At 37.4% G+C, this 25351-nt stretch overlaps 1 protein-coding gene across 1 annotated transcript; it reads left to right on the top strand.

Annotated features, from left to right (window-relative positions):
- Positions 1-1206: 1206 nt before the first annotated feature.
- LOC308037518 (desmoglein-4-like) lies at positions 1207-22947 on the top strand (the record flags this gene model as incomplete). Its single annotated transcript, XM_080339345.1, has 16 exons — positions 1207-1254; positions 7989-8024; positions 8400-8528; positions 9216-9371; positions 9515-9662; positions 10562-10725; positions 10979-11113; positions 11659-11844; positions 12026-12285; positions 13606-13748; positions 13892-14110; positions 15935-16501; positions 18379-18527; positions 19040-19100; positions 20765-20973; positions 21976-22947. The coding sequence occupies 16 exons, from the start codon at positions 1207-1209 to the stop codon at positions 22945-22947; spliced, it is 3582 nt and encodes a 1193-aa protein (XP_080195471.1).
- Between the last annotated feature and the right edge of the window lie 2404 nt (positions 22948-25351).

The following is a 25351-nucleotide window of genomic DNA, read 5'->3' as shown; positions in this document are numbered from 1 at the left end:
AGATGTGCTGAGCCCTCTTTTCCCAGCTTGAGTTCAGCCCTGGGAGATGCCCAGCACTGTGGTGGGCTTGGCAGGCTCAGAAGAGCAACAGTCATATTGCACTTTCAGGGATGAAGTGTGCACCCTCGTCCCAGGTGCAGTGGCAGAGTAGAAGCTCACTCTATGTTTTTCTCGCACGTTGCAAGGTGATTCAGGTGTCCCAAGGATGCAAGGTGGGACTTACAATGCCTCTGCTACAGAATGGAGGGACCTATTGCACAGTGAAGTGGGGAATCCTCTCTGATCTCTCCATTCATCACATATTTGTGCTCTTGTCATCCAAAGTGAGACCAGAAGTGAACTGTGCAGCACATTGTTCCTTTTCTCCACTACAGGCTGATTAGAGCAGCTCTCTGGTTTCTCTGGCACAGCACGTGTACATCGCCCTCTCCACTATGAGCACAACCCATAGGAAGGGAAAGGTATGGCATGAGGAAGCTTTGCAGTTGGTGAAAGCAGAAAGTCTTCTTCCTCTGTTTCAGATGTTCTTGTGGTCTAATGAATAAAACACTGCTTTTTTCCCCAAATGAATATGTTGCCTCTTTAATGACAACCCCATTCTGGTCTGAGTGCTTCACGTCTGTTAACAATGCACGTGGAACTGAGTTCTTTGCACCTGGAAGTAAACAAGTAGACTTATATTTTAATTCAAACTAATCAGTTCTGAAGGTCCATATTCTTTACAGTAATATTCATTAAGCTCTTCTATTATAGTTGGTGCACAGAGAAAACTGGTAATTGCATTCAAAGCAATGATAAGTTACCATTTTAATGCTTCCTTACATTGTGAGTAATTTATAAATCACTTGGTATCTTCTCAGCGAAGCTTGCCTTCTGTTTTTAAAACGTACCTTTTCGTATCCAACAAAGGGTTTCAGTGCAATAAGAATTAAGGTGTGTCTCATAGCTTTTACCTCCAAGCAATAATGATGTTGTCAAGCGTTTCAGGTGAGACCAGCCCAGGATTTTGGGGTGGGGAAAGACACTCTGTTATACAGCATCTTCAGTGCTTCCCTCAGAGGGAGGCAGAGACACCTTGAAGGGCTGGGTATAAGGACATCTACCGAGTGTCTTTTTAAATAGACACCAGAGTTGGGGGGGGAGGGGAAAAAGGAACAGGCTTGTAACCATAACTCAGTTGGACTTGTATCCAAGCAGTCAGATGCCATGGATTGGCTGCCTCTCCGAACGGCTGCTTTTCTTTTCCTTTTGTTGGTAAGTCAGATTTTAAAACAATATTTGTAAACTCTGTGATTATGTCAGTTGAGTGTTCCTCAGAAGACCATTAAATTTTACAGTGTAAACTACCTTCCAAAAAAAGCTTGTGAAATTTAGCACAGAAACAAAACTGTGCTTATTTTAAGCTGCACTTCTGAAGATTTTATACAAATAATTTAGGTTTTCATTCAATACTGACAAATGTTTCTCTTGTTTTTGACTTTCTGCACTCTGTTGATGTTGAATATGTGGCTTTCTATGTTTAATGCATGACTTTTCGGGTTACTTTTGTCTGTGGCTACTAATTAAGGAGTCACTGTTATTAATAGAAGTCTTATCATTACAAAAATCCTAATAACTTGACTGGTTATCATTTGGTTCTACATCTTTCTTTTTTGCATCAGTTGAGGGAATATGAAGAGCAAATCTCTTTTCCTAAACTGATTATTAAGACCGCTTCAGAGCTGACCAAATCCTACAGCTATATTCAAGAGAAAAACATTAAATTTAGTGAAGACCTTAGCTGAGTAAAAATCAAGACTCAAACTATCATTTCACAGTACAAAGAATACCTGTCTTGTAGTGCATTAGTGTCTGAGCTGCCATGTGCTGAACAAGTGAATGCATGATGAAAGTGTTGCTCTTTGGATTTGTTTTTCTTACTGTAAAAGGAAAGTTGTGGCTCTGGTCAAGTGGCATAGTTGTACGATGCATTCATCAAGGCATGGAAATTACACAGAAAGGACTTAAAAGAATTATGGAGGCCCTTCTACTGTTGCAATCTGATTTTTGCGCAGATTATTTTTACTTGTCTGTGCTGTTTTGGTGAAATTAGGTAGAGGTTTAAGCCTTGAAGATTGAAAAATGTAGGATTTCTTTTATAATTATGTCCTTCTGTGGTTTTCATATAATTTTACTTTTTACACAATGTATTAGTAAGTGTGAATGTTAGTTAACTTCTTGTTAGTGACCCCTCTAGAAATGTTATAGTCAGGGAAAAAGTGGTTGTTGTTGTAGAACATGAAATCTTAAAACTTACTTTGAAAATATAACTCATTAATTTTAGGTGACAGCTCTGCAGTCAGTAAAGTAGAAGCAGCCAACACAGGGCAGCTGCAAAGCAAACAGTAACAAAACTTGGCAAAAGCAAGCTATGGTTCGGATGAGTTTCTGCATGTTTAACGCAGCACAGAGAGATTGACATGTAGCACATCACACTGACACTTCTGACTTTTCATGTAGCGTTAGTGGCTCCTCGTTTTACTCAGCTACCTGGTGATGCATACTCCCAATGTGCTGAAGTTCACAAAAATGTTGACTGTACTGTATCTAAGCCGTCCATTCAAAACAGATTTTACTGCTGTATCTTCTCTCGGCAACTCTGGAGACATTTTAATTCTTCCAGTATATTATTGTTACAGTTGTAACTGATGCAGGATACGTGCTGGGTCAGGAAGAAGGAGCACTTGTGAAAATTGCCATTATGTTTTTATGTCTATCAAATATTTGAACTTTTACTACACAGTGGAAACAATTGTTGTCATCTGTTCTTCTGCACAGCAGTGTTCATGGTGGCCTATAAGGCTTAATATCTTCTTTCAGCACTTTATAGAAAGCTGATGGACAAACCACAGAGATTGAATATATTACAAATTACGTATCCAATTTTAGTGTATGCTGAGAAACCGTCTTGGCTTTCAGTTAGATTAATGTTTCGTGAAAATCACCTGTCTGAATGGTGTGTCTGGTTAAAAATTGCTGTGGAATGATACATACTTCAGTACTCTACTACAGTTTCAAAAAAAAAGAAAATTTACCAGGCCTGAAACTAATAATTTTCTACATGCATTTCACCATTGGTGGGACTGATTCTGCAACACTTCCTCACGTGACTTCAAAGGCGTTATTCTCATGAGTAAGGGAGTTCTGTTTGTGACACTTGCACAGACACGTTTTATGGAAATAACCTGTTTGATCAGGTATGACTCTTCTCCTGCCAGCTATCATGTGACAGCTAATAATTGTAAATTCACCACATCTCTCATATGCACTTTTGTCTGGCTACATTTTCCCATGTGTTATCTACACTTCTCTGTTTTGTTTTTTGGGGTTTTTTTTTTCACAATTAGGCTATGGTTACACCTCTTATTCATAACTTGGTTGCACATAAAAATACTAAGGAGCCAAATCCTATCCTTGCATATGCATATGAAACTTCTGCCAGGATATAGCTAGCAGCCTGAAGGCTCTTCTGCCAAAGAATTTTGTCGTAGAAATAGAAGTTAAAGCAATTCCACATCCAGGAATTATCACCTAAGGTTGGGTTCTTAAATCTGCAGTTTAACGTTCCTAAGTAAAAATGAACCATAAACAAACATGCATTTGCAGATAGAGCACTCTAAGCTATATTAGAATCCAAATTTATTGAGGAGATTTATTGAGAATTAGCATAGCTAATTTGAAAAACTGGAATTTGAATCATAATGACACACACACTGTATTGAAATTACTTTTCTGTTCATTTTTCCAATATTTAAGCTCAGTTACTGTATGGAAATTCATTATTTCTGTATAACTCATCAGAATATAAACAATCTCAGTGGAAGCTTTTCCAAAGTGGTCACTTCTTTGAATAACCATATTTTAAAATAAATAAAGCTTTGGAGTATCTTCTTATGACTGACATGAGCATTGTCATACTCCTGCTGAAATAGCAACGGATTCTCCATCCAGGGTGTAATATCAAACCTTGATGTCAGTTGCTAACAGAGAAAGCAATAGAAACACCTCACTTCTGCAGAATTAGAATACAAAATTCCAGAAAAATTACCCTGAAATACTTCCACTTAAAGTTGGAAGAAACACACTCATTAGTGACCTACAAAAACAAAAATTACAGACAAAACCGCATTCATGTTTCAATTTTAAAGTGATCAAATGGCTTCTTTTTAAAATATGAGAGTTCGTCTTATGTTTTGACTCTGCTTCTCATTATTTAATATGTACTGATTTGTCCTTTTTTTAAGAGATACAGAATGAATAAAGGGAAGGGTTTGTTATTTCAACCCTTTACTAGTCAGGGCTTTGACTGAGTAAGAAAGATCCAAAAGTCCCAAAATGCTGACACAGTCAGAGCTACTATGGCACCATAATGACTAATATAATAGGTGTGAGTTCTCAGCACTCCTCCCATCCAGGCCAATAACAATACCGCTGTTAACTTCAAAGGCAGAGAAGCAGATCCAATATGAATAATGCCAGGAAGATGTTAAAGGCGTGTTCAGTCATTTAGATTTGAGTAGGTGGAGGAGGGAGGATTCCATAATTGCGTATAATATTGCTTGGCAGTCAATTAATGATTAGTTAATTCTTGTTTGTAAATTGCTTTGAAGGTGCGAAGAACCTAATACATCCTATGGGCCTAATTCTGTTCCCAGTTACATCAGAATAAATCCAGAATAACTCCAGTGTGACTCTAAGGCGTCATTTTGGACAAAAGTTTCAGGCTCTGCATCATTATAATAACAGACAAACTTCCAGACAGGCCACTATGTGAATGACAGTCACTGTACAGATAATTCCTGCCCACACCTCTCCCAGCCCAAACCAGAAGCAGCTTGTGCAACGAGCGTCTAGCTTCTTGTCAAAGTTTCCATTTTGTCGCAGTCTCTCAGACTAACAGGACAGCATATCTTGATACCACTGATCAGCTTGCCTACCCCAAGGACCTGAGGATGCATCCCACACATTTCTGTGGCTCCTCTTGCTTTAATTATTGTTAATCACTGAATCTACAGAAAGTACTTCATGTAGTTATTCAGATACTAGATTAGAAGGGAAATCTGTTCACTACCTGTAAGCATGCCAGAGTTAGCTTCTAGAAGACAGTACTTCTCTGCTGGAAATAGCACTGGAAAAAAGGGTTTGTATGGCAGAGAAATATTAGAAATAGACAGCTGGGGTGAGGGGAGCCTTCTAACTGCTGATGATAGTGGAGAACTGGAAACCATTAGTTGAGGAGGCAGAGGAACCTCCATCTGTGGATCAAGTTGGATATGTAACACTCCAGAACTGCTGAGGTTTAACTTGACAACTTTGTCTGGTGTCTGCCCACCCTCCTTCCTACAACAGAGCAGTAACTGAGAGAGACATACCAATTGCAGACATCAAGTTAATCAGATCAGCCTTTTCAAACACCATCACATTCTGTGCTAAGGACTTTGGATTCAAAACCATTAGGACCTGTTTCAAGTTCTTCCATAAGCAACAGGCAGCAGAATGGGTTTTTCCTTAGTCAGCACAACTGTGGAAATATGGGGCCTAAATTTACAATCCCCAGTATTACTGATGAACAAATTCCTGACATTCCCATTATTGGTGCTCAAGAACAACAAAAGAAACTCCAGTGTAAAATGTATATTCTTCACTGGTTGACAACAAAATTCCCTAAAGGCTGAAAGTAAGCATTTTATGAACATTAATGTCCTTAAAGAACAGAATTTTTTACAGGTGTAACTCTTATTTCAGAGATACCCAACACAGTTTTTCAGTCAGGCCTTCTGAGTATGAGAGTAATGTGCCCTGGATGTGAAATATTAGTTCCAATGTTGAATAGCAGAATACGCCACAGGATGCAGATAGCAGACAATATTCACTAACATTTCACTGGGAGGTGTATACCCATACTTTTCTGGGTCAAGACAATTGCTTGCATGCCAGAAGGGATTTCAGCCTGAGGGTGGAGAGGATTTCACTGTACTCGCCAAAGGAGGGTCTGCTCTGCCTGCAGGATCAACTGATAGGAGATGTTGAATCAGTGCTCCTTCTGGCAGACTTTATCACTCAGCTTCTCTGGTGAGGGTGTGATGTGCCCCTTTCATTCTTCCATGTTTCTCCAGGCTCCACAGGAGCTTATAAAAAGACAGGCCCGAGCTTCCACTGAGGTGAAAAATCCCTCAGTTTAAACAGAGCCTGATATTGTCCCTTTCTGAGATGAGTAATGGCTGCACATGAATTTGAACCCCATTCTGCATCTGAAGATTTAAATAGCCATTAAGATATAAACTCAGATTGAAATATGTATTTATGCTTTTAGCAAAATATGTACATAACGTAATGATTTTCCTACAGAGTACTTTTCTTAACCATTTATGTCAATAGCTTTCTCAAAGAAACAAGAACAAAAATTCTTACTCTACGAATAGTCTGATAAATTTCAAGGTACTATGCACAGCAAATGGAGAAATCCACAGTCTAAATTCCCTCATTCAGAAGCAGATTAGGGCAGCTGTTTTATGCTGAGGTCTCAGGGAATGTTCTGGGCAAGACCAGGTCATTGGAGACATTCCTTTGTAAATGATAGATGGTGGACCTCTTATAGAACATAGGTAAATGGGGAAAAGTGGGGCAGAGGCAGGAAGGTGAAGCTGCTGTTCATTGATCACTTGCTTTTAAGGGGTTGTTTTACCATGAAGTAAGTGGGAAAAAGTCTGTGGCCATCTTCCAGCATTGACAGAACAGTGCAATACATTTGAAATGAAGAAAGTCCCACGAAGTAAAGCTACCATAGAGTAAAAGACTGTCATTGGTTTCATCCAAGTATAACTGACATGAAGCCCACAGATAAAACACATCAGTAAAAAAAAATAAAAAAAATAAAAAAAAATAATAAAAAAAAAAGAAGTGCTATTGAAAAGCACCAGGAAATTATAAGGAAAGTGAAAAATTGATAACTATAGTTGTTAACCACATTTGGTGAGAAAAGAGAAACTCTGCAACACTTTTTGAGTTACCTGGATATTCTGTTTCTCCCAATGATGAATGAAGCAAGCATCCAATCCTGCAAATCCCATATTCTTCACTCTTTATCATCTGAAGTGAGCAGAAGCAGGTCCTAAACCCAAAAGAAATGCTCTGAAGAGACACATTCACAAAGTGAACTTCATTATCACAACTTATTTAGGAATAAAGTTAATTAAAGAGTGCTTTCTTCTAAATTGTGCTAATCAAGAAATTGAGGATTCTCTATTATTTTAATTTTAAAGCAGTTACATATTCCAGCCAATCCTGCCACCTCTATTTGCTCAAGACTTTGATTGCATAGTCAGACTTCAAGTCAAAGCTCACTGCACTTCAGGGATATCTGCCTGATGACTGCAGCTGTCTTTCCATCTTACGTTGAATCTCTTGTACCTCATTGGGAACTTTATAGAAAACATTATCATTCTTTTTTGGTTAAACTACATAATAAAGTACTCCAGGTCTACCGTGGACTTCTTAAATAAAAAATAAATTTAAAAAGAAAAAAATAGTAAATTATTTAAAATAAATACTCCTTCTTTTCTAGTTTCCTAGACATACATTTTAATGACAACTCTTGCAATCACTTCTCTCTTCAGCTGATGTGTTCCAAGCTAAAAATCAGTGCGAAAGTTGTCTTTTGATGTAGGTATAACTTGAAATATGCTATGGCACCTTCATTCAAAGTTCTACCTTGAAAGACAGAATTAATTATGAAGGTGTTAACTCTCAAGGAATTTAAGTGATGGATATAGAAAATAATTAATTGGACAAAGTTGTTTATGGAAATCTTGTGCCTACTACCTAGATAGGTTATTGCAATAGACTTGGGAAAAAGTACTGCTCCAGTCCTGCAATATATGTCAGCTGTGGTTTGCTTACTGTGTTTTGTCCTACATTTTTATATGCCTATCTTCTTATTGTTCTTGCAGGCACTCTTGGATTTCAGCACAGGATTTCATGTAGAGGTAATATATATTTCTTTAGAAACTTATTTTCTGGTCAAATGAAATGTAACCAATGCAAAAATGAAATGGAAAATACTGAAATGAAACATTTCTGAACTTGAAGATTGAAAACATATTTAAATATTAACTAGCTGCAGGTAATAACCTGCTCAGCCTCTCAAGAGAAGTTCTCTTGAACCTAAATAAGTATCTCAAACACACGAATAATTTTAAAGTAAACATTTACAGTCTTCGAGTTTGGGACTCACAGACAGTAAAAGGTACATGATCTATAAAAATTCCTTTTCTCCTCGGTGCTGGAGATTCTAAATGTCTATATTAATTCAAAGTGTATTGATATTACTGGTCATATGAAACTGTAACTGTCTCTCAAAGGTAAAAGAATGGGCTGGAAATGGAACAGCAAAATGGAAAACCTTCAGAAGACAAAAACGTGAATGGATCAAATTTGCTGCAGCTTGTAGAGAAGGTGAAGATAATTCTAAGAGGAATCCAATTGCCAGAGTAAGTAGAAAGAAAAGTGTTCACTGACAAGGAAGATTTTCTAAAGGCAGGATGATACAAGCAGAGAGATTTGAAAGTATATTTGCTTAGAATTGTCAAAGCAGGGAAAGTAAAATATAAGAAAGATGATGCAATATTTCCAGCTCTGCTGAGACAGTTTCATAAGGTGAACCCAGGCAGCTCCTGAAGAGTGACCAAAGGCTTCCCAGAACATTGCCATCAGTCTGCTTCCAAGACAACTCCAACCACAGTCTCTTCATGTGCAGCATCTGTGTACTAAACTGTGATATTTTTCTGTTCTCTCTCATTCTGAGAAACCCTTGAGCAGAAGCTCAAGGACAGCACATGACTTGTGGGCAAATGTCTTTCTGTCCTCTCATCATGACCATACCCTTACTGAGGTCCAGCTAAAGTGTGATAATCTTGGAATTTTCTCTTTCCTCTTCCTTGCCAGAAGATTTAAGGGGAATAGAAAACCTGTACAGCACTTAAGGGAAGATGGATCTCTAGGCTGGTTGTTTTGTAGAAGAGTCGTCAATTGGTTCTGTCAGCTGAACCATGTGATATGTGGTTGAGAGACAAACTGAAATTATATAGATGTTTCTACAGGAACTGATATAAGCAAAAAAAAAGACCTGCATGTATCCTCTGTAAACTTGCACAAATTGTAATTACCTGTTATTGTAGATCCGATCAGACTGTGAAGAAAACAATCCAATCACATACAGCATCTCTGGAGTTGGAATTGATCGTGCCCCCTATGGAATATTTGTTGTTAACCCAAGAACCGGAGAAATTAATATAACATCAATAGTGGACAGAGAAGTAACCCCAGTATTTGTTGTAAGTACTCTCCTTTTTCTTTTACCTTTATAATGGTGGATCCAGGGTGGGGCAGGGAGAGCAGAAGGAGACAAATTCATTTGTTTCAGATTGTTTGCCCTACTTCACTTTTGGTTTTAAAATGAGTAAATCTCTTTATCTAGATACGTTGCTTTGCTAAACACTCAGTGACTGGTGTAGATTTGGAACCACCTCTTGAACTTCGAGTCAGAGTTCTGGATATAAATGATAACCCTCCTGTATTTGCACAAACTGTATTTACAGGATCTATTGAAGAAAGCAGTATGGACAGTAAGTAACTATGTTATGTCTATTATAGTATAGCTAGTGAAGCTCTCAGAATAGAGTTAATATAAACCTGGGGTGCTCATTCTACTTTTTTTCTTAGGCAATGACATACATTTGCTAGGCCTGCTGCAGAGGAAGGAGTGAAAGAAGCTTCTCCAAGCGCTAGTGGAGCTGGGGCCCAAGCTCACTGACTAAAATTAAGCACTGATGCTCCCTTCCTCCTTTCCTCCCAGACATGAATGTGAATGTCCCAGTTTCTAATCATACCATAATGCAAATTATTTCAAAGGCGAAAATTAAAAGTAAATAATTAAAAAAAAAATCAACATTACATTTACACTTATTTCCTTTGAGGGTATATCAAATACATTTTTTTCTATATTTAAGGTTTCAAATATTTGTATTTGTAGCCTGAGTACTGCAATTGCATTAGAATATCACTAAATACACGCTTACTTAAAACACTAATATGATTCTTTTTACCAAAAGTAGAGCAATCAACATTAGACATGCAAATAGTACTGAGGCAATGTTGCCTAATGCTCATTTTATACTTTCTAGAAATTCTCATTTAAAAATGTGGAGATTTCTTATGTGAATATCTACAAGCAGAGTACTTACTGGTTTTACATAGTCCCTATGATGACTTAAAGAAGTTCAGTGAAAATCTGCATTACTCCATCTGACCTTAATTTTTAATGCATTTTAAAGTCATAAATATTTAGCCAGAACCAGTGCTACAAAATTAAACTTTTGTTTTTCTCTGCAAATGTCAATGAATGGACAGCATTCTATCATCTTTATACACCAAGTTTGAGCAATGTCTTGATGAGTTGTTTGCAGAAAAAAAAAAAAAGAAGCTTTCTGATTTGCTTTTTTCATTATTATTTTTTATTATTTAGATACACTGGTGATGAAAATAATTGCAACAGATGCAGATGAACCTAATCACTTGAATTCTAAAATTGCCTTCAAGATAGAGAGTCAAGAACCTTCAGGTCCACCCATGTTCATTATGAACAAATATACTGGAGAACTCCATCTTGCAAATTATCTTGATAGAGAGGTAACATTTCCCTTTCCAAAGTTAAATAACATGATGTTGTGGTGTATATGTGTTATGGGGGGCAGGTAAAGGGGGGAAAAAAAGGTTGTGTGTTTTACAAAACTTAAGGGAGAAATGCTTTTCTTCTATATGTTACAATAAAACATCTAAGGCAAATTCCTACATTGGGAAATAGCAGGAAGACATGAGTATTTGTAACATGTAAGATGTACAGGTGGTCCCTCTAACATGCTCGTTTTTCTTTCTCTGACAGCAACATAGCAGCTACACTCTTGTTGTGAAAGCTTCTGACCGGGATGGAGCTGCTGATGGAATATCATCCCTTTGTAGCTGTAACGTTAAAGTTATTGATGTCAATGACAACTTCCCAACTCTTGCTCAAAGCTCGGTATGTTTCGAATACCAAAAGCAACATTACTGCTTTGAAATCCTGTTCAAATGCCCAGCTGATAACAGAGCCCTTACTACCCCACACAGCACTTTCACATTTGAATGCCCTGATGGATTAAGAGACATGTTTCCTTGAAAAAAATCCAACTGGTCACTTGCACACCAATTCTGATAACATACACCTAGATTATTTTTGTATTCAAAGAAGTCAGTCCTGACACTGACTTCTCTGTATTCAGAGAAACCCAGTCATTGAGGCATCCAGACCCATGCAATATGACCAGATTACATAGATTAACCTAAACTTTGTATAGTCTATTTTTTATAGAAAGCACAAATCCATTTCCTCTAAACTGCCTCTGCAAACACTTGAGGTGAGACAGCTCTTCAGATTTGCAAACAGAATCACAATTTACCTTGAACACATGATTTTTATTAAATTTGTATGAGTTATGGGCAAGACATCCTTCAAAAGAATCAGATGTGTTTTCCTCACATGACATATTTTAGTGTTTGCTAATAGGTATTTATCTGTCATTTCAGTTCTCAGCAAGCATTTCAGAAAACTCACTCAGTTCAGAACTGATACGAATACAAGCTCTGGATGCTGATGAAGAGTTTACAGACAATTGGCTAGCAGAGTTTTTCTTTATATCGGGTAATGAAGATAATTGGTTTGAAATTATTACAGATCGAGCTACAAATCAAGGAATCCTTAGAGTAATTAAGGTATGGATAAATACTGTGATTCTACTGATGAAATAATAATCTTAGAATAGTTTTAATTAATTGTCACAAAACTACACAAGTAGTAAAAATGTTGTTAGTCAACTATTTAAAATATAAAATATTTAAATAAAATTAATGGAATTTTTATTTATTATCTAGTTCTCTGTGGTTTCTCTTTTAGGAATTGAATTATGAACATCTCCAAACTCACTCACTGGTTATCGGTGTCAGGAACGTAGCTGCCTTCCACCACTCTGTTGCGCACGACTTCCAAGTGACTGGAACACCCCTTACAATAGAAGTAGTCAATGTGAAGGAACCGCCAAGATTTCATCCATCTTCAATTTTGTTTTCTGTACCAGAAAACACAAGAGTGAATTATGTTGTGGGAACATACACAGCCATCGATGAGGACACTGGAGCTATTGCATCTAATGTTGTGTAAGCTCTCCCTGCTTAACACCCTGGGTGGAATAATTACTTTAATTGAGATTTCAGCGAGATGAGGAATAAGTATTTGAAAGGGTGCTTAAAAAATAATAATAAAAAAGTTAATAGATTAGTAATAGAATAATAGCAAGAGAATAATATTTTCTTCAGCCCAATTTTATGCTATGATTGCTTTTGTTTCCTGACCTACTGTCCTTAGCCTTGGGCACAAGATAAAGAAAATACAGTTTTTCTGACAGGCTGTAACTTAAATAAATCAGAACAGTTTGGTGGTTTTTTTTTTCCTAGCCCAACATAAGAATTTTTTTTCTTGTAACATTTGAAACATTTGCTACAAATAGGGATTTTTTTTTTTCTCTCCTCTAAACAGGCAAGTAGAAAACCACAATAATGGGCAATATTATACAATCAGAATAAAAGAGTTTACTACCAGCTCATTCTATAGTAAAAAAAAAAAAAAAAAAAAAAAAAAAAGGTATTTATTTCTGCTTAAATTAATGATAATTAATAGGACCATAATTTACTTTTTAATGAAAAAAATTCATTAAACAGAGAAATATGTAAGCAAATGCCACTGCAGAAAATTATAGGAAGAGCTGTGAAGATTTTACTTTCAGACTACAATACCACTTTCAAAATATAATGGATTTCTATACAATTATTTTATTCCAAATTATTTTTCTGGTCTACATCTTATGAAGTGTGCAGGAAATCTGCTTGAACAGTGTGAAATGCAATATGACCTAGTGCTGCCTAAAACAAAACACAACTGGTGAAGGGACTTGAGTATAAGACCTATGGGGAGAGGCTGAGGGAGCTGGGCTTGTTTAGTCTGGAGAAGAGGAGGCTTAGAGGTGACCTCATCATTCTCTATAACTACCTGAAGGGAAGTTATAGCCAGGTGGGGATTGGTCTCTTCTCCCAGGCAGTCAGCAATAGGACAAGGGGGCATGGGCTTAAACTCTGCCAGGGGAAATTTAGGTTGGATATTAGAAATAAATTCTTTCCAGAGAGAGCGGTCAGGCATTGGAATGGCCTGCCCAGGGAGGTGGTGGACTCGCCATCCCTGGAGGTTTTTAAACTCAGATTGGACATGGCACTTAGTGCCATGATCTAATAAACGGACTAGAGTTGGACCAAGGGTTGGACTCGACGATCTCTGAGGTTTTTTCCAGCCCAGTCGATTCTGTGATTCTGTGATTCTGTGATTCTGTGAAAATATTCCAGAGTGACAAATATTATTTGTAAAATGAATATGTAATGCAGATGTTCATAACATAATGCTGAGTATTTTCATGTCATCAAATACAGATATCATATAGGACGTGATCCAGGTGCCTGGTTCAAAATCAATCAAAACACTGGTGAAATCACACTGAACAGAGTTATTGACTGGGAGTCAATCTATGTAGTTAATGGGCAGTACAGAGCAGAGGTTCTGGCTATCACTAGAGGTAAGAAAATAGAGTAGTTTTTCTGAAACAAATCTCTATTTTTTCCAGATTTCTCTCAATGTCTTTTCCTAGATTTCCCACCTGAACTGCATTATTTACAGTGTCAAAATTCCCTCTTGATCACAAGTATCTTCTTTTTACAGGGGTTCCTCAATATACTGCTACTGGCACCATTGTGCTTTCAATACAAGACTTCAATAAGAATTGCCCAACTATTAATACTGAAGTAAGGAAAGTATGTATGCATTCCCCCTCAGTGATTATCTCAGCAAAGAATGCGGATAGTGGTCTATATGCTACTCCTTTTACATTCAGCATACATGGTGAACCTCAAACTACATGGATTATCAGATCAATAAATGGTAAATTAACTTATATTTTATTAAAGAATAAACCATATTAATAAGGTCTTATCTAAAATAGCAGATTAGGATAACCTTTAATAACAAACAAAACAGTTATTAGAGTCAATAGTAATTTCAAATGTGATTTTATGCACATATGAATCCAAGAAGTTGCTCTGAATTTGCATATGTATATATAATTATTTAAAAAATCATATTAGAACTAGAATCAGAATCATTATATGTGTTTTATCTACTTATCATCTTTTAAAGGAAACAAAATACACTGATAAAAATAGAGCAGCAAAACTGTACTTTACTTAAGTGTAGCTATGATAAGCACCTCTATTGGTTTAAACCTAATGAGGTAATTCAAAGGGAGTAATTTGATACCTTTTCTTTTTCGATATTATAAAAAAAATTCTAGACACATGATAAAACTCTCAAATTTATTTATTAAACTATAAATTATAAGTTGACAAAGCTTTACTTTTATGAGAGGCATATAAAAATGGCAAATAAAGATTAAAGCTTTTGCAATCTATTGTACAAACGTTGATCAACAGCCAGTTGAACATGAGCGAGCAGTGTGCCCAGGTGGCCAAAAAGGCTACCAGTATCCTGGCTTGTATCAGGAATAGTGTGACCACCAGAGCAAGGGAAGTGATCGTCACCCTGTACTCAGTATTGTTGAGGCCTCACCTTGAATCCTGTGTTCAATTTTGGGCCCCTCGCAACAGGAAAGACATTGAGGTGCTGGAGAGAGTTCAGACAAGGGCAACGAAGCTGGTGAGGGGTCTGGAGCACAAGTCTGATGAGGAGCAGCTGAAGGAACTGGGGCTGTTCAGCCTCAAGAAAAGGAGGTTGAGGGGAGACCTTATCACTGTCTACAACTACCTGAAAGGAGGTTGTAGCATGGAGGGGGTTGGTCTCTTTTGCCGGATAACAAGAGATAGGATGAGAGAGAATGGCCTCAAGTTGTGCCAGGGGAGGTTTAGATTGGATATTAGGGAAAATTTCTTCACAGAAAGCGTTGTTAAGCAGTGGAACAGGCTGCCCAGGGAAGTGGTTGAGTCACCATCCCTGGAGGTGTTTAAAAGACATGTAGATGGGGTGCTTATGGACATGATTCAGTGCCAGACTTAGGTTATAGTTGGACTCGAGGGTCTCTTCCAACCAAAATAATTCTATGATTCTAAGAAAAATATTTTAGTCAGTGCCCAGTGAAGCTTTTCCTTCCAGTTTCCTCCAACAGGACATGACAAACTAATGTATTAATCAAATCTCATACATTACTAAATGACAGCATTTGCATAATCTACTGTATGCATAGAAGACTACATTACATGGTAAATAACACAGTTACAACTACTCTTGTGTCTCCTATTTGTCCTAAACAGATGCAAATGTGCAACTTCATGTATTTTAAAATTATTGAAAAATCTTTTTAAAAACACATGTAAATTCCATGTGAGAGAAAAAAAAATCTATGAAATTTGCAATGTTTATATTCACTGTTGTGTGAGTAATAAGCAGGAAAAGCAGAAGTAGATATAAAAACGTATATTTGCCCCTTTTATATTTCTCAGGTTAAAAAATTATGACTACACTGATCCAGCTTAGCTTTTCCAAAAGGAAAAACTAGTACAGATGAATATGAGAAGTTTCAACTTTGAATAAATACCGTAGACATACAAGTAACTGAAGATCTAAGAATGGGAACACTGAGTCTTCATTCTGTTCTATGAACATTACTCACTAAAATTAAAGATTTGTACAGTACTTACAGTCAATATTTTAATCTGAATATTTTTCTCTTTCCACTCCTTCCCCCTCCCATAGCTTCATCTGCAGAACTAGTGAATCAGAACATGGATTTTTACTATTATAGGATCTATGTCACCGTAAGAGATAGCCAAGGCCGACGCTGTCCTAAACCACATATAATTCCTGTGCAAGCTTGTCAGTGTGATAGTCGTAATTACTGCACCAGTGGGGCGACAAAAATAATTATCATTGGTGGGGGTGGCAGTGCCGGTGGCGGTGGCAGTGCTGGTGGCGATGGTGGTAGCAGTGCCGGTGGCGGTGGCAGCGCCGGTGGTGGTGGTAGCGCTGGTGGTGGTGCCGGTGGCGGCGGCAGTGCTGGTGGTGGTGGTGATAGTGGTGGAGGATACCAGGGAGGTGGAGAAGGAACAGGACAAGAAGGTGGTGGTACTGCAGGAAAAGACTATGATAACTACCCAGAAACGGCGGGCGATTACACTAATACATACGGTGGAACTGATGAATATACTGAAGCCACTGATACTTATTATGGAAGCGGAACTTATGGCAGAGACTTGGGATCTTCTACTACACTTAGCGGTTCTGCCATTGGTCTGATGTTTCTTGGTGGATTAATATTTGTTTGTAAGTATAAAATTAAGAAAACAGTTTTATAAATTTTCTAAAAAATGTGGGTTTTTAACTCTTCTAAAATAAGGTGACTTTTCCAGTTGGTTGTTAACCTATTGGCTCCCATGGGCCATTTGCCAGAGAAAAAATTGTCTTTTCAATTACAAGAATTTCTCTATGTTTTATATTCTACATATTTATATATTTCATTCAGAAATAACTATTTTGTTCTTAAGACTTAGGGTTTATCTTCTTCCCTAAGGTCTTACCCAGTTCTCAGACCATCAGACAGGGTAAAAATCTTTAGTAGAACATTTAGAAGGTTTTTTTGGCAAAAGTTATCCTTGTCGCTTACAATTTAGATTTTGCAATTCCTACTTCCATGACATTACTAAAAGAAATAGACAAGTATCAGCTCCAAGTTGGGTATGAAAAGATGAAAAGAACAAGCTTCTTCTGTGCTCAAAGCCAGATTTCAGTAGTAGAAAAATAAATATAATCATCCTAAATTTTGAACATTTTTGTCTATGTCTGCCAAAGATTATATCTATTAAAAACCAGTAGCATTTGTGATAACACTATCAAAACAGATCATTCATTCAATGTCCTAGTATTTTTAAAGAAATCTGAGTTTCAAGGGTAGGAATTACTCAAGTTAGACTTCATAAAAGCAATTACTTTCAGATCACCGCAATCAGATGTGATCATCCTTCTCTCATGGCCTAGGCACTGAACAATCAACATCTGAAATTTCCCAATGGAAAAATGCTGACTGTAAAACCAGAGGAAAATTATTTTTCTCTGTATTTTTTGAAGAGTGGATTTTCATTTTGGTTTTGATCTTTGATTACTAGAAATCAAGAAACACAAAATTTTGAAGCTGCAAAAGGCTGTTTTGTTTGTAGTTCCCAGGTGATTAACATTACAGGACAGACTGTCTTTTCACCTTTGGAAAACTCCTCTCCTAGTTGGTAGTCTGGAGTAAATATGTCCTTAGTCATGTCGTGTAAGGTAGCGCTTTGTACACAGTTTAGTTCTTTCTCCTTTTCCATTCACTTTGATGTTAAACTGAGCATTTTAGAGACAGCTTCGTCTGGTGTAGGCAACAGTCTCCCTCCACTCCCTCTGCAGTAATACCAACTTACTAACTTAAGGACCTAAAGACAGTCAGAATTAATATTGCAGTGCCTTCTAAAATGTGCAATGTTTTCGATGTTGGTCTTTAAAGCATTCAGTAATTTCCAACACTGAGTTCTTGAAATAACTTAGCATAATACAGCACACTGAGAAACCTCACTCACTCTGTCTAAACATTTGTTAAAACTGGGGTTTGGGATTTTCTTCTATTGTTTTTTTCAAATCAACCATTATGTATGTGTGATGAAAATTGCAACTGGAGCCTTAGCCAAAGATCATTGTAGCCAGATGGATATCTCTCCACTGATTCTCATACGTCTATTATTACTGATGCGTATTTCTTTTCAATTACAATATCTGAAGAGACAAATGTATGCTTATATATAAAAATGAATAACACTGAATGACTTACGTAGCAAGACTGGTTCTGTTTGTTTAATTTTCATATGCAACTTATATTCAGCTGAGATAAATCACAGTCTGTTCCCAGGTGTACAGTCTTAAATTTGGAGTAACAACCCTACTCCACCCCTGCTTTGCTCTCCTGTAACTAAAGGTACAAATTATTCTGAATTTCCAAATACATACATTTCCAAAAGCAGCTAATTATTCTGAAAGCCAGACTTGCAGGCTTTTGAAGCATTTAAAAAGACATATTTACAAAAGTTGTTGAGCACCTGCCCTCTGGAAAAAGCAGCTATTCCTGTGAGTAAGAGATGTCCTAAATCCATGTTTCCTGTTTGCTTCCTGTTAAGTGATTCCAATTTTGATGTCAATGAGTGACTGTTGTGGCTGTGGACCTGGTGCTGCAGCTGGAGTTGGAACTGGATTTGAACCTGTACCTGAATGCACGGAAGGGGCAATTCATCCATGGGGAATAGAAGGTGCACAGCCTGAAGACAGGGTGAGTACATCCCATGTTTCTAAAACCCAGAGTAACTCATATTTGCAGAAAAGACTACATCTGATCAGAAGCATGGAAGTGATTGTAGCATTGTGTCATCTTCTAAAAGAAGCCTGGCATTGTCAACAATTCCCAGGCAGATATAAAAAGTGATTCTTAATTAACATTTGCAGATGGAGTTTGTGTGTTTTAGTTATGTTCAGTTAGCTCAGCCCAGCACGTTGGTGTTACTATTTTATCAGCTGAAACACAACAACTAGTAAGCTTTTTCAGTGCAAATTAGGACAAAATAACAGAAACCATCTTCACTGATCACTTTTCACCTTGACAATGAGAAAAACTTGGATGGAATCTTTTTGTTGGTGGTGGTTGTTTTTGTTTTCTGGAGATGGCAATTAATAGCTACCATTAACAGTTTAGACTGCTAATTCCTTAACGTGATTCACAAAGTCTTGGTCTTCATGTGACAATTTCAAAGTCATAATTCAAGAAACCAAAATGTTGTTTTCCAGGATGTCTCACACATTCTTGCTCCAACAACAGCTGCAGGAGGTGATTTTTGTGAACCCTCTGGTAAGGCAATTGTAACATTTTCTATGTGTGCTATCATAAAGCTATCTTTCAAAACTTCATATCTTTTGATTCAAGGAACACTTTGGTGTCTCAGCTACAACCCGATCCTTCCAATCCTCCATCTACAGATATAGTCAAACTGATGCTAGTAGGACATCCAGTATGAATAAAGGATCTGAGATTTAGCCTTTGAGCAGATTAATTTCTGCAAACTACATTTATTTTTAAATATCTGTCAAGGCCTTCAAATCTCAGGCAATTTTTTTTTTATGATTCAAGCTAGTAAATGGAGGGTCTTTTTAAGACATCAGTTTTAATAAAAATCAATCTTCAAGACAGAATAAGGACATTTTCTTTCAAAACTCAGTGGTGAAAGACTCATTTCTTCCCAGTTTCTAAGGTCTGCTTCCCACAAGGGAGAATAGGACCTGTCAAGTATTCAGTTAATTACTGTCCATTTATGCACTAGCCTAGATGGAAAGCTGGTACATACCACAATAAATTTATGCTTTTGAGATAAGGTTTCCCCAGTAATTTGATTGCCATAGAGAATAAGTCAAGGTCTGCAGGGCCACTTTCTCTTTTTCCCCTTTCCTTACTCCACAACAGGAAGGAGGGATGCTGGCACAGATGCATTTTCACTAGCTTCTGACAGGAAGAAATGTTACTCTGCCGGACAACCTCTCTGTTGACTACTGATTATTCAAAAATGTTCTCATCCTTAAGGTAAAATCAAAAGAGAACATTTTGGGGCATAAGCATGAAGTTGAGAGTCTTTGTTCTCAGGGAGGTTCTGCTGCCATGACAATGGAAAAGTTTAAGACTTACATGTGTGTTATACTTTATTTCTATTGTTCAGTAACATTGTGGTGAAAGCCCCTGATTCAAAATCTATAAACTCAGACTAATGAGACTGAAGAGGAAAAAAAAAAATAAAATAAAATAAAAGGAAAAAAAAAGCCTATGTTTCGTAATGTAATAATAGTCAAGACTCCTGCATGCAATTGGTTTATTATATTACATGTCAATACTTAAGACCACTCATTGCTTCTTATCAGATATGAAAAATTCTGGAGAACATAAAATCCTCTAAGCATGACTTCATAATTTATTGTAAAGGTCATTTTCATTCTGCGTTGTGAACACTGGTGGTTATGATCAATTGTTGTTCTCCCAAATACCCATTACAATCTAACAACTAGAAAATGTGAAAGGAGTTACAAAGCTATTTCTTTTAGAAAAGAGTTTAAGGCAAAACAATTTTAACCCTGAAGAGATCATAAATATATGTTTATATATTTGCATAAATATCCATAAGCATTATCTGATTTTCTAATGCAAATGCCATGACAGCATGTATATACAGCAGACAGAGGAATCTCTCCAGCCAATTACACAAGTAAATCATTGATTTTCTAAAGTACATATGTACATGCATCCTAGCCTCAGGAATAAAACCAAGATCTTAGATGTCTGCTAAGATGTGCTTCATTTTTATTGCAGTTTCAATGCTTGTAACATGCGCATGGATCTATAACTAGAATTAGCCTAAAATACCTTTAGAAACTCTGTAGTGTCATTGTATCCTTTTTAAAAACAACTTTCAAAATCAGTGTAAATTTTCGCAGACCTTTTGCAGAAATGATAACTTCTCCTGTTTTCAGACATATATACAAACACATATGGAGGAGGAGGAGTAGTAGCTTCTGGTGTTGAAGAAACTACAGGGGTTGGCTATGGCACTGGTACTGGTTACGGAACAGCTGGAGGAGTTTCTGGAACAGGGGAAGTAAAAGGATCAGTTGGAGGAACAATAAAAGAGTACCGAGAAGGAGGGGTGAACATGGCCTTCCTAGACAACTACTTCTCTGAGGTAATTACCTGATCCTCTTTGCATTAAGTCTGTGGGACTACTGTTAGATTCTCCTCCCTGAGTTACATGGTGGAAATCCAAAATAACTTCACTCAAATTGAAACTTCCATGTCATGGTGGACTGGTGTAAGAGCAAAGCTGACCGTACTAGTAGGAAAAAAAAATGACACTAGTCATACTGCTTTTGAGCAGCTAGGATAGTAGATTTGGTTGCTCAATACCTTTTTTGTAAAACTGATGGGACAGAATTATGGGTAGTAAGCAATTAAATTATTTCAGCTTCATACGTGACCACTGAATGCATATATTTGCCACTTTTTCCAGAGTATAAGTAGATAATAACTTTGTGAAATTGTTCACACGTACTTTCTGTACAGCTTGTTTAATGAAGTGACCTTAACTCTCGAAGAATTATGAATACCAGTTCACTTTCTCCCTTATTTTAATTGCCATTTCTGTTCCCTAAAAGGAAGTGAACTGCAAGCAAAACAAATACGCAGTTTTGTAATTGGCAACGTATTTAATAGCCTTTACATATACAATGAAAAAATACTATGGAGTTTACATGATTAATGGGATATATTTTCATTATTAGCATAAACTGTGAGGTATAAATACTGTAATTGCATATATCACCAAAATATCAATTAATATATAAGGACTACTGTATTACAAAGTCTAAACAAGACTCAGTGGAGGACAGAGCAGCCCTGAAATACTGAACATAGACTTCTCCCAGAGTGCAATCTCCTGACAGCAGACCAAATTTGAGATGCTAAGTGCTTGCAGAAACAATAAAATATCAGTAGCATTTGAATATAACCTATTTCAAGGTGAGAGAAATGTTGATGATATAACGTGCCCGGTTGATGTCCTGTTCTTCAAGGCAGTTGGGCCTTACTGTGGTTAGGGATCCCTTACTATGGTTTGAGTCCTCCTAGTTAAAAATATGATGAAAAGTCAGTCTGTTCTACTTATTTTTTCTGTTTTTGCACACTACAGAAAGCGTTTGTGTATGCAGATGAAGATGAAGGTCGGCCAGCAAATGACTGCCTATTAATATACGATCATGAAGGAGTCGGTACTCCTGTTGGCTCTGTGGGTTGCTGCAGCTTTATTGGAGAAGATATAGACGAAACATATTTGGAGACATTAGGACCAAAATTTAAGACCCTGGCAGAGATCTGTCTGGGTAAAGAGATTGAACCATTCCCTGATGTCAACCCACCCTGGCCATCTGTTAACATCAGCTTTCCCAACCCTGAAAGTGATCTGAACCTCCCGCCACCTGGAACCACCATCATTGTCAATGGAAGTGCACCTATGCCTCCCCCAGCTGGCACTACAACGGTCATTACAGAAAACACCTACACATCTGGGTCAACCATACAGCCCCCGAGGCCAATGCCAGATCCTTTGCTCCACGGCAACATGACGGTGACTGAGACCTACACCTCCGGCTCCCCCTCTCTTTCTGTCGACCCTCTGCGTGCATCCAACGTTGTTGTAACAGAAAGGGTTGTTGGTCCTGCATCTGCCTCTGATTTGCGTGGCATGCTAGATATCCCCGAACTCACAGATGGGTCCAACGTTATCGTCACGGAAAGAGTAATCGCACCCAACTCCAGGCTCCCGACCTCTCTGAGCATTCCCGATTTGGTAGATGGGTCAAACGTGGTGGTGACAGAAAGGGTGTTCAGGCCTGCCTCTGGCATGCCAGGCAGCTTAATAAATATTCCCGCAGAGTTATCCAATGCCCACAATGTGGTGGTCACTGAAAGGGTAGTGTCAGGGTCTGGGGTGAGCAGCCTGGGCGCAACAAGCCTAGGAGGAGCAAACCTGGGGGGCCTGAGCAGCACAGGTCAGATGCTTAGCGCTGACTGTCACCTTGGCCAGGCAATGGGCACAGCATCCCCCGGCACTTCCCGGAGAAGAGTGACAAAGTACAGCACTGTGCAGTACTCCAGCCAGTAAGGCCTCTGCCAGCGCCCCTTCCTGCCAAAATCGCCAATTTGCACCAACACTCATTAGCTGCCACCCACCAAGAATATTGTTATTAAGTCTAACTAGGAAATAGCGCTAAGGTTTCTGGGATTCCTACTTGCGTGAGGATCTCTAAAGGGTGCCCCATTTCAAGGTCAAATGCAGGACTTTGTCAGTGATGGGAAAGTTGAAGTTAGCTATAAATTTCTCTCCACCTAGCACTACAAGTGTACAAACAAATACTAATGTTTTTGGAGAGAGATCTGATTACAAAACAGAGCACTGAGATGGGATCCTTGTGTGCATACCGTATCAGCATGAATTAATGTATTATAAAAAAGTATTAAAATACTGAGTGATCTCCCCCAATAAGTAGATTTGGGTTAATAGCCCCTCACTGAAAAGACAGGAAAAGAATGTAATTAATAATTAGTCAACTCAAGACTAAATAAGCACTTTGAAATGCATCACTTTACTTTGTATGTTAGTCAAGGAGCGCTATAAAATGGCACTTTCAATCATTCCTCCCATCACCAGCAATAGTTATAAATAATAATCATATAAACACAGTACATTTTCATCGCTTTCTGAAGCTCTCAGTAAAAAAAACACTTTGCCATGGCCTACCATGTTGCTACTCTCACAGCGAGGAGCACGACCAGCAATGCGCCGCAGCCAGTGCTGCCACTTTGTCACCTGGGAAGATGTTGGTTTCACCTTTTCTCCATTACCATTACAGCTTTACTTAAACCTGAAAGGACTTCAGTGACAACCAGGAGCTCTTAGTCAGATTTTTGTGCCAAACTATGACTACTATCTAAGTCTTCAATGTCAGTTTATCCTAAGAGGGCTATAATATACCATACCAGTTCTCTCTTCTAATACTGACAAGAAAATAAAGTCTTAGAAGCTTTGTGATGTGGAGAGGCAACAGCAAGTATTGTTTCACTGGCACTGGTAGCTGAAGTTCTTCATAAAAGCAAAAATATACTTGGAAGCAATATAAATTTGCTAATAACCAATATGGAGAATTGTTATTTCATATGTCAGTGTATTTTACATTGATATTTTTAAAGTTTATTTGAATGTGTTAATTGAAAAAGTCTTTATGATCCTATAATTGTAATTAAATCTGGCTTTTATTTTCCCACAAAAAAAGCTCTACTGGACTCTGTTATTCTAATAAAACCTTAAGGTGGCTTAGAATATGACCTGAAGGAACAAAATACTGAGATATAGTACCTATCTCATTTTAATTTTGTATCATATGTATAGTAACCATAGTGTCTGCAACATCAGTTTATATACAACAGTTATAGAGAGGGACTAGTTATCTTTGCTATACCACCAAATTGGTAGTCTTCCCTCAAATATTGCTTCGTCAGCTTTGATGGATAGGTTAGTGAAAAGTTTAAGAGCTGTCTGTGAACCTCCCACTCTATAAAATAGAGAAGAAACTTTCAGTTGTGTAACCAGATTAACTCATCTCAGAAGAGCTGGATGACAAGTTTCTGAGTCTAATATCAGGAAAAGGCTTTTTAAAAGATGCTTTCAGAAATGCAACTAGATCTACTGTCAAAGACAACCTGCAGTGGCATATGCGTCAATGTAACATTTATGAACACTGGTAATCCCCATGAATCATGACCAAAACAAAGGCTACCTCAAGAAAGGGTCCCTTCCACGGCTTTAAGTTTTATTCTGAAGCAACTGAGCATGCTAGATGCTCTCCCCATAGTATCTGAAGTATTGCAATTTTTACTTCATCCTGTAGTCTTGATTATCTTAAGTATCACTAAAATTGCATTGACTTCACTGGGATTAGTCTCTCCTATAAGTTATGTACCAACTGTAAGTATGGTTTATGGATCAATTTTTTAAAGAAGGAAAATAGGTACTAATATATAAAGCTGTATCCTTTAATATCTGGAGAATGTGTGCTGAAATTCACTAAAATCCTGACAAGCTACCTTTCATTTTGTTAACCTGTTTACATAAAAAGCAAATATTTGAACTATGTATGACTCTCTGGATATTTAGAAAGCCTATAGACAAAGCCCATTAGATGTATTTTTCAATGTAAAAAAATAAAGTCTTGTGTAAATAATTCCATAATCATATTATGCTCATCAGAAATATTTTTCCTAATTGTGCTTCAAAGTAATATCTAGTCTTCAGAAGCACATGCTGAATTCCTGAACAGGAATGCTGTGTGAAGTATGTGAGTGTCTGAACTATGGTCTCTTGCATGTCTAGAAACAGAAAGGGGAAGAATTAATAGAGAAAAACTGTATTTTGGTTATGCAGTGGTTGCCTACTTCTAGTACTATCTTTTACCAGCTTTTTAAAGATAAATAGCTTATTATTTAATACAATTTATTGAAAGATATCTTTA

The sequence above is a fragment of the Nesoenas mayeri genome (assembly GCF_963082525.1).
Source record: "Nesoenas mayeri genome assembly, chromosome: 2".
Lineage (NCBI taxonomy): Eukaryota > Metazoa > Chordata > Aves > Columbiformes > Columbidae > Nesoenas > Nesoenas mayeri.
This window is presented reverse-complemented; position numbering and strand designations above follow the sequence as displayed.